This window comes from Apium graveolens, chromosome 5 (assembly GCF_009905375.1).
Source record: "Apium graveolens cultivar Ventura chromosome 5, ASM990537v1, whole genome shotgun sequence".
In the NCBI taxonomy this organism is placed as follows: domain Eukaryota; kingdom Viridiplantae; phylum Streptophyta; class Magnoliopsida; order Apiales; family Apiaceae; genus Apium; species Apium graveolens.
Window position 1 is genome coordinate 29,598,962 of NC_133651.1, and position 12,418 is coordinate 29,611,379.

General features: G+C 35.1%; 1 protein-coding gene across 10 annotated transcripts; it reads right to left on the reverse strand.

Annotated features, from left to right (window-relative positions):
* Positions 1–3,164: 3,164 nt before the first annotated feature.
* Positions 3,165–8,194, reverse strand: LOC141723758 (uncharacterized). Of its 10 annotated transcripts, XR_012576351.1 has the most exons (10): positions 8,025–8,181; positions 7,429–7,507; positions 7,087–7,154; positions 6,846–7,001; positions 6,210–6,431; positions 5,913–6,089; positions 5,546–5,723; positions 5,033–5,116; positions 4,585–4,804; positions 3,165–4,238 (listed from the first exon to the last, which is right to left on the reverse strand). XR_012576351.1 is itself a non-coding variant. In XM_074525646.1 (8 exons), the coding sequence occupies exons 4-8, from the start codon at positions 6,337–6,339 to the stop codon at positions 4,229–4,231; spliced, it is 579 nt and encodes a 192-aa protein (XP_074381747.1). In that variant the 5' UTR covers positions 6,340–7,001; positions 7,087–7,154; positions 7,429–7,507; positions 8,025–8,177; the 3' UTR covers positions 3,165–4,228. The 10 variants fall into 10 exon arrangements, 1 of the variants encoding a protein (XP_074381747.1); XR_012576358.1 differs by having other exon boundaries at positions 5,541–5,723; positions 5,823–6,089; positions 6,210–7,001; positions 8,025–8,194; XR_012576353.1 differs by having other exon boundaries at positions 5,976–6,089; positions 6,210–7,001; positions 8,025–8,191.
* Between the last annotated feature and the right edge of the window lie 4,224 nt (positions 8,195–12,418).

The window sequence follows — 12,418 nt, forward strand, 5'->3', positions numbered from 1 at the left end:
ATCTTAATTTGGAATGTAATAATAGTAGTGTTATGTTCTTGTTTTCACACCATAATCTTAAAGATCCTGATAAGTTGAAAAGGGGTTAGAGGTATGTTTATATATATATATATATATATATATATATATATATATATATATTATGTAGGTTAATTTATGTTGGTAATTTGGCAAGTAACCCCCAAATCTAGACCCTGGATTTGGAGGGCATTACAAGAAGTCACAAATCAAGTTACATCGAGAAGTCTATCGAGAAGTCAAATAAACTTAAAGAAAAGTCACTCTACTTGTAGAGAAGTCAAATAAATTTATAGAGAAGTTAGATAAGCTTATAGAGAAGTCATCAGTTTACTTGTATAGAAGTCAGATAAGCTTGTAGAGAAGTGGAGATATCGACAAGTCAAAAGTATATGTAGAGAAGTGGAGATATCGACAAGTCAAAACTTCATGTAGAGAAGTGGAGATATCGATAAGTTAGAACTGCATGTAGAGAACTGGAGATAGTGACAAGTCAAACTGCATATAAAGAACTGGAGATGTCGACAAGTTAAACTGCATACAAAGAACTGGAGTTTCAAAGTCATAACTCTTGTAGAGAAATGGAGGTTTCAATAAGTCATTCTACATGTCGATATGAGACATCTCTATACAGTAATGAAGATATCGATAACAGCTCATATTAAAGAATGCAACCAACTTGAAGATTCAAGATTATCAGTCAAGAAACCGTTTTATCACTGAAAAGGAAAGTCTACAAATATAGCTTGATGAGTGCAAGATCAAGGGTCAAGATGAAGTGGACAAAAAAAGGTCACATGCCTAGAAGATTATACGCACATTTGCTGCACATAAAATGGATATAGACAAAAGGACTTTGAAAAATGTTTTAGTCTATTTTAGTGCAAGTTTTGTAAACTGTGCATGTTGATCTATAAAGCATATCACGGGTCCTTAATTCAGTGGTAACAAAAACAGATCTAGAAATCTTGTATTCTCTCAAAAGAAGTAGTCGAGTTCTTATTATTCAAAAACACAAATTTGTAGCACAACTAGTTTGATTTTAAAATAAATTAAGTGAGTTTTGATAATTGTGTTTATGTCTTTACAGTTATTTGATTATCACTATAATTACTTAGTCTGTCGAGTTCAAGCAGCCAAAAACACAACTTGATTATCTTAAAAACATTTAAACATAGTTTTTAAGTAAGTAAAATCAAGAAAACACATTCACCCCCTCTGTGTGCATTTCATACGTAACATGTTACTCTATATATAAGAGAAATATCTCTTTTCGTATCGATGTGATACTTGAGTTGACACTACCCAACACAACATTACTCGACACTCCATACCATGTGAATCATGATTGTGGTTGTTGAAGTTATGATCCTCCATGTGCCAAGTAAATCATCTGGACATCATCCCTATGTACACCATTGAAGACCCAACACTAAGAAAATCATCCTTTAAAAATATTAGAGGACACCCCTTTTCCCTCACGACTTTGCTTCATTCTAATTGATATCACATACTTTTAAATTTTCGCTAAAACCTTCTTTGCTCCTCATATTGTCCAATTCGACATATATTAATCTAGGCATTCCATTACTATACTCAACATAAATAGCTTTATTATCTGGAGCATCCCAAAAAGGGTTTCGAGTTTGAAAGGACTTAAAACGCTCTTACTTATCGAACTATTTTTTAAATGAATTTTTTTGAAAGATTTAGCCTTTGCCTCAAATTCAAAAAGAGTGTTAACTCTCACCGCTTTCCTCGACTGATCTAACTAACCTGCTAACCTACTGCACCCTGATTGTAATAATTTTTCTCGAACTACATGCATTATTAGTCGACATATGCATTTAGGGATAATATTGATTTTAAAAAAATTTATCTACTATTTATTTTGTAGTTACTGTTTTTTATTTAAATAAAAATAATTAGTAGATAATTTTTTTACAAATCTCACCACATTATCTAAAATACTAGAATTCATAACTTTTCATTTGGTTGCAGTAGGATTCAAGAAAAATTTATAGTACTCCATAAAAATAATTTTTAGTACTTGATTACATACTTCAGGTATCTAATTGATATTTATTTTGACTTTAATAATTCAAATTTTACCCCATTAAGTTGGATGACTAATTTAATATCAGCCCTTCACTTTAATGAGCATTATGAGAGTTAACCCATATAAATAATATCAGAAAATCTAAAATCTATATGTCAAATTAATAAAAATCCTAAACCATATGATAAGATATTTAATAATTAAATTTGGACATCGATTTTTTCTTCTGAGCTTGTGATTTTGGACTTGGGAAGAAATCAAAGTCGAGACCAAGAATACATCTTGCTTGAGAAGGGAGGCCCATGTCATTTAAACTGGACCCCGTTATACATTTCAAGACATTTGTTGAATCATGACCAACGAATACACGAGTATAAGTAACGATGACATGTCACAATCGACTTAAGATATATTCACGGAACCTCACACATGATTGTGACCCCACGAGTATACGAGCACGAGTAATGATGACATGTCACAATCAACTTAAGACGTATTCACGGCACCCTGAACATTGAGGCACACCAGGCACACGTTGACACTTTATTTGAAGACTAGGCGTAAAAACAAGGTGCGGCAGCGTTAAAAACAAGGTGCGCATCTTATAAATTGAGATGCAAGACAAACATTATCTTATTATATTATTTTTATCTTTTCTTCTTCCTTGTAAAATTTTTAATTATAAGTTCCAAGCGCTATATTGTAAAAGATGCATCAATTTTTCTATAAAATCTGAATGCAAGATCTATACAATTGTTTTTTGATTTTCATTGATGTCCCTTTTCAACAAAATATGTTCGAGAAAAATCGCAAGATGAAAATATTTTTTCCGGGTACGCGTTTTTCATAATTCAAGATCTCTGTGTGTGTTTATATTTTAAGATCGAGATCTTTAGAGTTATGTCTTATCTATCTTTATGCTATCTCATTCTAAGTAATTGTTTTTCATTTCTTCATTCTTTTATTTTGTTTCATTGCTTCTAACATTGTATTTTTAAAGTTTCAAGCGTTGATTTGCAGAGATTATGAATTTCAATTTTCATTGAATATATAATCGCAAATCTCGATGAAATTATTCAATTCAATGTAATAGTAAGATGTTGATAACAATTATTTAATTTTCATTGATACATGATTTAGATTTTTTTCTCAACAAAATTCGTCGAAGAAAAAATGCACAAATATATTAGTTTTCATTCCTATGTATGAAGATCTAACAAATTGTACATAATTTCCGGTCAATTAAATTGATTCATTTGTTTTTGATAAAGCAGATAAAGTAAACAATGAAGAATATGCTCCATAAATTAATTCTGTGGGTGAAGCCTCTGCCGTGGATGTTACAACCAACTCTCACCACTCTCCCGGACTGATCTAATAACATGATTCGCCAGTTCTTGGCCTCAGTCTAGTGCTCGGTCCACCTTCCTCCACCCTCGCTTCCATATTGACATCAAACTGTTTGGGGCCCTGGTCTCGGTCTTTTTCAGGCTGAAGAGACTTCTCCTGGATTACCTTCTTCTTGAGATTATTTCGCCTCTGGTATTGTACGTCGCATTTACCTCTGGGTGCATCCTTATCTGATTCTTGAATCTCAGGAGACTCGATCCTTGGCGTAGGCTCAGTATCAGCCATCGTCTGCCTCTTTAATGTGGCTTTGCTACTTTCAGAGGAAAAATCAATTGTTTGCCTTTTTGACATAATTTCAGGCACAACATCTGGTTCCTGAACCTGCTGCTTAGCTAAAGTTTGAGACAGATCAACTTTTTATTGTTCATTCTGAACCCCTTCAGCAAGCAGATGATGGATCTGACGGGACATCCAGACATTGCCGCACCATTTACCAGCAAAGACACTCCTTTTCAGATCAATCTTGGTTGCTAAAATATCAGCTGAAGGCCCGTGTCCAAATGCCTTGTACAACACTGAGTTGTTTGGAATTTGGTTACTCTCAATCTTAGAGCGACTAAGTTCAGCACTATAAGAAAGATTAACCCCTAGCTTTACAGTCCAGTCAGCATTCCCATGAGTGGACCCTTCACTATTTAGACCGGTATTGAAGCTCTCCTTGTCTTTTCCAGTTGCTTTCCTGAAGTCGATGTTAATCCAAAGATGATCTGCTCAGCCATTAGTTTTGCTTCAGCTTGAAACTTAGGATAATCTGCACATATGCATTGCATGATGATATTAGGACCGGTAACACGAAAGGCAAGTGCTAGTGCAACAACACCTATGATGTCAAGTAGATTATTTTTCAGAATTTTCATTGCAGACTGAACCAAATTGTCAGGGCCCTATATCGTTGATAGATATAGAGCATTGTAACTGTTATTAGATCAGTCCAGAAACACGATTAAGGTTCCGTAACCATTAATTTTTTATTTTGGTTCTGTACGTTCCTTTATTTTCAGAAGAATGGAAGGCCAATCGACCCAGTTTTTCACAAGTGATACATATGGAGTTCAAGGATGTTAAAGAACCAGCTCTAGCAATAAATTAGTATTTACAGGCTGTGTGGGTTCGTGCGGTTCGTGCGAGCCGTGCGGGCTCGGTCCTGGTTCTCTGTTTCCCAACTCGTAATCGACTCGTTATTTCAGACGAATTGTGCGGGTTTTTAGCGAGCCGAACCGGGCCGAATAAATACCGGTTTTAGAACGAGCCGGTCCCGGTTGTGCGGTTCAAACTCGCACAATTGGCCACCTCTATTTACAGCTAAGCATGCCGGTCCTGTAATTATTGAGACATGCTGAAATCAGTTTATGGGACTCTTGTACACATATAACATGCAAATTCATATATACTTATATAAAGAAGTTGACATATTTGAAGTTCCTTGAACCTAAGCGTAAATCTTATTCGCCTATAATCATGCCACCCATGCAGCTGTGTCAAACAAAAGAAGATATACAAAACACTGAAACAGCATAGCACAAAAAGTACAAAATGAATAAGCACCTTTTTATTTGGTGGAATATATAACCTTTGAGCTTCGCGGAACTAAAAAATTGTGTACGACTCATGTCAGTCTCTTCGTGACCCCTGATGTCAGAAGTCAAAGAGGAACAATAAATTCAAATGTATTAAGAATGTTTCGATGCAAATACTGATACCTCTTGGGGAAAAATATAATTTTAACGAGTTAATAATTTTATCGAGAATATAAACATACTCTATCAATTATGTTGAGATCGGACAAAATATAAATTTCAGCGAAATTATTATTTTATTGTAGTACATGGTACTTATCTTTTCTCCCCGTGATTTAGATTTTCAAATTCATAAATAATACATGCTGTAACTTTCCTGGAGGCCAATTAAAGCAATGCAATAATTTATGCGCAGCCCAAAGATATAATACATATATAGCTCAGTCCCAGAACATCTTTCGAGATTAGTAATGTCTAACATTTGAAAACAGTAACTCTTTTTGGCAAAGAAAACAGCAACTTTTTACTATATTTACCATACAGTTGAAATGTATTGCAGGCAAATATGAGTGAGTGTAGTGCCTGGCAGGCCGCTTTAGCAATCAAACTCGCCAAGTCTGATCCTCCTACAGTTCCCCCGGAACGTCGGGATGAATTTAGAAACTGCGGAGCATTATTGTTCATTCTGAACCCCTTAAGAGGTCTTGCCGTGATCCGCGCTGCATTTGTTAAGTAAGATTAAGTTGATTGCTAAGGTGAAGTAAGCATTCCAAAATACTAAAAAATGTGTCTGCATTGATATTTCCATATCAGAGCACCTTCGTGATATTACAGATTTTCATTCCAACCGGCACAATATACCACCAGAGGTCGTGAATTTAATACAAAATACCATATGTACTTTTTACCTTCAGAAGCAAAAGCCACATTGTTAGCATCTCCGGCAGGAACTTCAGAAGCAACAGCCTTACCTTCAATTTTGCCAGAATCAGCTGACATGAGGTTATGCGCAGCCACTTTGCTCGGTCGGATAATTGCAGCACAAGCAAAGCATAAAACCCCACAAGTGACACATGAGAAAATTCCTGTAATTACCAACCGCTCACATTGATCAGGAATTTTTTTCTTTAGTGAACATCTTCTGCCTCTTTGAAGTTATGGTGCACGAAATATCAATGTGTTTGCTATATAGGGAATAGAATTACCATCACGCAATTTAGGAAACTTTCCATCGATAAAATCAAGGGAACTTTCCTTCGATAAAATCAAGGGGAAGAAGTATAGCTGGAGATCCTTCCCCAAGAACATGAAGTAGGTTGGTATTTTGCACCACATCTTGCACAAAAAGCTCCTTCACCAGGTACTCCCCATCACCTTTCTCACTTTCTTTCAATCTCTAACTTCTTGGTTCAACGCTCATTGGTACCCTGAGAATGGGAAATCATATATGGAACTTTATCAGATGCAATTTTGATACTTATTAAATGTATGACTGTTCAACTGAATCATGCATGGGGAGAAAAAATGTTACAACCTATCTATTTTACAAACGTTTACGCTAAAAATTCTTATAATACTACGTATATGCGAACTAGTGTTATATGTAACATGCAAGCATGCAACAGTTATATTTACTGTACTACCTAAACTGCATATACAGAGTACAAACACCTTATTCAATTGGTTGAAATAGCATCTATAACAGATCAGGTTCATCAGTATTTTTAGAAAAATCCAATAAGATCCAAGCCCAAGTTTGTATATGAATGTGCAAATATGCTTAATTAGCTTAAAAAGAATATACTGAATAAATTCAAAACAATTCATTTTGCGTTAACAACCACAAAGAGGATGACAATGCAAGATTATATAGCAGTTGGTCGTGTGAAACCAATAGAGGAGAGTTTATTGTATTGAAGCCCGCTGTATCGCAGCTTTTCTTGCAAACTTCAGCCATTCAGGAGTTGCTATATTCGAAGCCTCCGCACAATTAAATCCTATATGCATTAATCAATATCAAGATAGATATAGTTTCAAGATAATGATACAACAAACAAAATCCAAGGTAAAAAGATGTCTGACCATGACTAAATCCGGAGTGATAAGCTCTCGGAAAAGTGACCACGAATTCTCCTGCATTCTGAACCAACCTGGTTTCACAAGGGAATAAAGGTGGGGAAAGAGAGATGTGAAGTTTTAATTATGATCACGTCTAGATGTGAGAAGTAGGAAGAAGAAAGAAATAGGCTTTCTGTTGTAAACCATTTAGTGGAAAAAGATAACTGCAAAGTAGCATTTAAGTGAAGATAACTTTAAGTCAGCTACAATGCCAACAGTCTTCCTTGCTACTTAAATAAAACATACAAGTTGAAGGACGTAGAGTGTTATAAACATAGACAAATTACATACCAATAAAATAGTTACCTGCAACATGGTATACCAGCATTCAAAATCACTTCAGGTGACATGACTGTAGTCTTCTGAGCAAGAGTAGCATAAGTTGCTGCAATTGATCAAAATTTTAAGGTTAAAACTGTAGATAAAAACACAACTTTAGTTCACGAGGACAAAAGAGTAAGTAATGAACAAAAATATGCAGAACCCTTCTGCATTTGAAAAGACTAGTAATACATAACAGTTCAATTGACATTCTAAATAACTATAGAGACAAACTTGGAGGATCAAGAATGATCACACTCTGGTATCTTGTATCTATATTAAAGAAATACAATGACTCGACCAAAAAATTATCAGTACTTCCGACTAAAAATGCATAATGCTTCAATCTTGACATTAAATTTAGACATAGAAAAAAGAAAATGGTTTGTTAGGCATGGCAATGGCAATTTCTTCACCCCGCAAAATTATATAAATCAATTACAAAAAATATGTTAATCATTGAGTAGCTATCATGTAATATGTATCATATCATGAAATTACATATAACAAATGATAAAAAGCAATCAACACAAACATAAAATGAGCCAACGTAGCATACATTCGAAATCAATCAAACTTACAGAAAAAATTCTTCTTTCCTTCATAGCCGTGATTCCTGATCACCTCCTCAAAAGCAATTGCAGCACTTGGCACTCCGTACCATGTCTTTGCATTCCCCGTACAGATGGACAAAAGGCCTGCCCGCCGGACCTTAAAAAGGCCCGGCTTTGACTTGATCGGGTCGGGCTTTATGGACTTTCATCAGATCGGGCTAAACTTTCCGAAAATGTCAGAACTCGTTTGGGCCCTCGAGACGGGCGTAACCGGGCTTTTTTTGGGCCGGATCGGATCGGGTCGGACTTTTTTCTAATTTAAATCGGATCGAGTTTTATTAAAGATTCCAAAGACTACATATGTTAGCAACTAGATCATCGTAAAAATGTATTAGTTTACATGAAATATTTTATGAAAACATTACTTCGTTGAAAACATTTAAGTTAGGTAAAAAATAAACATGTTTATAGAATAATATGTTTTATCATTGTTATCCAAATATATATAGTGTAGTTACTATATCTTCTTTCATTATTTATGCAATGAAGTATATAAATAATATTATTTATCACAAATATGTAAATATATATGTGTTTAAAGTATTATTTATATTTATAGTAAATGTGAATTCATAAATATATAAGAAAATATATTAGAATAATAAGATTTTAACTGGGTTTTTTCGGGCTTTTAATCGGGCCGGGCCGAGCCGAAGCCTGAGTTTTTGACCAGGTCGGGCTTTGCCTCAAAATATAGGACCCGTCGAGGCCTTAAGATGTTAGATATATTTGATAATGTCATGTCTAATATGATTTGTGTTTAGTTTTCAGATCTTACTTAAATAGCACAAATCAGTACCTAACTGGAAATCAGCACTTATACTGAAGTCAAAACTTAAGTTGTCAGAACTTAAGTTATCAGGAGATATTTATCAGGAGATAATATCAAGACTTAAGGGGACTTTCAGATAAGGAAGACGGTTGATTGAACGGAAAGAAGATCAAGACAAACGCAAGAAGAGATATGTATGAAGAAGGAATTCTATGAAGAATAGAATACTTGGAAGAAAAGATAACTGATTGATATATTTTAGGAAGCAGAATTATATTCCATATCAATTAGAGATTATCTTGTAACTGTGTAGTATATAAATACAGACATAGAGTTTACACTACACGTGTTATCATTATCGAGAATAATATTCATTGTAACCCTAGCAGCTCTCGTGATATTTGTTCATCACTGAGAGAGAACAGTTCCATATTATAACAGAGTTTAATAAAGTTTGTTTTCTGTTACTTGTGTTCTTTAATTCGATTTGATTGTGATAAACACTGTATTCAACCCCCTTTACAGTGTGTGTGACCTAACAAGTGGTATCAGAGCAGACCTGTTAACACACAAACAGTTTAAGATCCAAAAACAATCATGTCTGAAGCAGAAATTCCAACCAAGTCCACCAAAACTGAAGAACCTCCAAATACTCAAATCCATAGTCGATATGAGACTATTAGAGTTCTCATACTGAAACCATCTGAATATCCCATACGGAAGGTGAGGATGTCTATGTTTCTGGAAGCTACAGATCCAGAATATCTTGACAGAATCAATGAAGGACCACACAAGCCAACCAAACTCGCTGTTGCAGTTGCAGGTGAACTAGCAAAGTCTGTACCAAAGGAGAAGAGTGATTACACTGCTGAAGATATCTCTTCAATTGCTAAGGATGTTAAGGTACGACACTTGCTGCATAGTGCCATTGATAATGTCATGTCAAACAGTGTAATTAACTGCAAGACTGCAAAGGAGATATGGGAAGCCTTGCAGACAAGATGCCAGGGAAATGATTCAATTAAGAAGAACAGGAAGACTATACTCACTCAAGAGTATGAGCACTTTGACTCAAAGTCTGATGAGTCATTAACTGGTTTATGTGACAGATTTGTCAAACTCTTGAATGATTTGTCACTAGTTGATAAGGAATATGATCTTGAAGATTCAAATCTTAAATTCCTGTTAGCACTTCCTGAAAGTTGGGATTTGAAGGCCACAACTATAAGAGACAACTATAATCTTGAAGAAACAACTCTTGATGAAATTTATGGGATGTTCAAGACTCATGAACTTGAGATGGAACAAAGAAGCAAGAGGAAAGGAGGAAAGTCAAGGACCGTTGCTCTTAAGGCTGAGGAGGAATCCCCCAAAGCAGCTATCTCAAAGAAAGGCAAGGGAAAAGCTCTCAAAGTCTGATGCTGAGTCATCAAGTTCTGATAGTGATGATGACTCAGAAACTGAAAGCTTACCTGAGATAGATGCTGATGAGGAGATGTTGAAGCTGTGTGCTCTTATGGTGAAAGGAATCACAAGGATTGCATACAGGAAATTCAGAAAGGGAAAGAAGTTTTCTAGGAAAGGTGCAAGTTCTGATAAGAAGAATTTCAGAAAATCTGAAGGCAAAGGAGGAAAGTCTGACAGAGGAGATTACACAAATGTCAAATGCTACAACTGTGGTGAGAAAGGCCACATATCTCCTGACTGCAAGAAAGTGAAGAGTGACAAAGGCAAGGCTCTTGTCACAAAGAAGAAAAGTTGGACAGACACTTCATATTCTGAAAGTGAGGAGAACTATGCCTTGATGGCAAATGCTGATAGCAGTTCTGATGCTGCTGAGTTAAAGGTACCTCAAACTACTTATGCCTTTCATACTGATGATATTATTGAGTTGAGAAGATATCTTAAAACCATGTTTATTAGTTATAGAGATCAAACTTTAACATGTGAAAGATTAACTTCTGAAAATCTTGCTTATAAAAAGAGAAATGATTATTTAGAAAAAAAGTTAGTCATGTTCCATCAAACTCAGAAAGATAGAGATGATGCTTTCTATGTTAGGGATGAAGTACTTAAAATGAATAAATCTCTAAAAACTGAGTTAGAAAAGGAAAGAGAGATTATCAGGACTTGGACTAACTCTGACAGAACAACTTAGAATTTGTTAAGTAGTGGAAACTGGAAAGAAGGCTTAGGTTATGGAGATGATAAGAATGATAAAGGAACTATAGAAATTGAGCCTATAGTTTTTAAACAAAAGCCAAAGGTAAAACCTGTTAAGTTTGTAGCTGTAAAGTCTGATACTGAGAAATCAGAAGTTAAAGAGGAATTAACTTCTGACAAACTAAAACAGGAAAAGCCAACTGCAGTTAACATAGGCTTAATGACTAAGAAGCAGCTTAAGTACAAGCTGAAAGATGTTAAGAATGTAAACAAGGTAAATTCACCTAGGAAAAATAGGAATGGAAATGAAGGTGTGAATAAAAGCAATGATTATAAGCCTGTTCCTAATGCTCCTAGAAAAACATGTCATAACTGTGGAAATTCTAACCATCTGGCTTCTTTTTGCAGGAAGAATAAGAACATAAACTCCTTACCTTCAAAGTCAGGAGTTAAGAGTCAATCTATTAGATATAGGCCACAAAATCCTTATTTTCATTGTGGTAGTTTATGGCATTCCATTTATACTTGTAAGGAATATCATAGTTTGTACTATGATTATTATCAAATAAAACCTTCTTTAAAGAAAGTTAGCATTGTTCCTTCTAGTATAAGTTTTGATGCAAAGTCTGATACTGTAAATGCTGATAAGAAAACTGTTAACATAAACTCTGATGCTAAATCCGCTGCAAATGTTAAAAAACTTAAAAAGGCTAAATGATCCAAGCAAGTCTGGGTCCTTAAAATAATCATTAGTGGTCTTTGTGATTGCAGGGCAATAGGAAAAATATCCTAGTTCTGGACAGTGGATGCTCAGGACATATGACTGGAAATAAAGACCTGCTATCAGACTTTGTGGAGAAAGCTGGCCCAGGTGTTTCTTATGGAGATGGCAATATGGGAAATCTCTGGGATATGGCAATATTAATCTTGGGAATGTCATCTTTGAAAAAGTAGCTCTGGTCTCAGGATTAAACACAATCTGCTCAGTGTTAGTCAAATCTGTGACAGAGGTTATCATGTGGATTTCTTTGAAGAACACTGTGAAGTTATAAGCAAATCTACAGGCAAAGTTGTTCTGAAAGGATACAGGCATGATAACATTTATGAAGCCAAACTTTCAACAAGTACTGATGATTCTGCAATCTGTCTGTTGAGTAGAGCATCAATTGAAGAAAGCTGGAATTGGCACAAGAAACTCTCTCATTTAAATTTCAACAATATAAATGAACTAGTCAAGAAAGATCTTGTGAGAGGACTGCCAAAATCAGTATTTGCTCCTGATGGCCTTTGTGATTCATGTCAGAAGGAAAAACAAAGAAAATCTTCATTCAAGAGCAAGACTGAATCATCAATTCTTGAGCCTTATCACCTACTACATGTTGATCTATTTGGTCCAGTGAATGTCATGTCTATTGCAAAGAAGAAA

Bases quoted from the DNA above. Each gene is read 5' to 3' on its own strand.
- LOC141723758 (XM_074525646.1), bottom strand. From the start codon at position 6,339: ATGTGGTGCAAAATACCAACCTACTTCATGTTCTTGGGGAAGGATCTC. The intron at 6,090-6,209 runs GTAATTCTATTC...TGGTAATTACAG, and splicing joins GTTTCCTAAATTGCGTGATG to GAATTTTCTCATGTGTCACT. The intron at 5,724-5,912 runs GTAAAAAGTACA...TAACAAATGCAG, and splicing joins TGTGGCTTTTGCTTCTGAAG to CGCGGATCACGGCAAGACCT.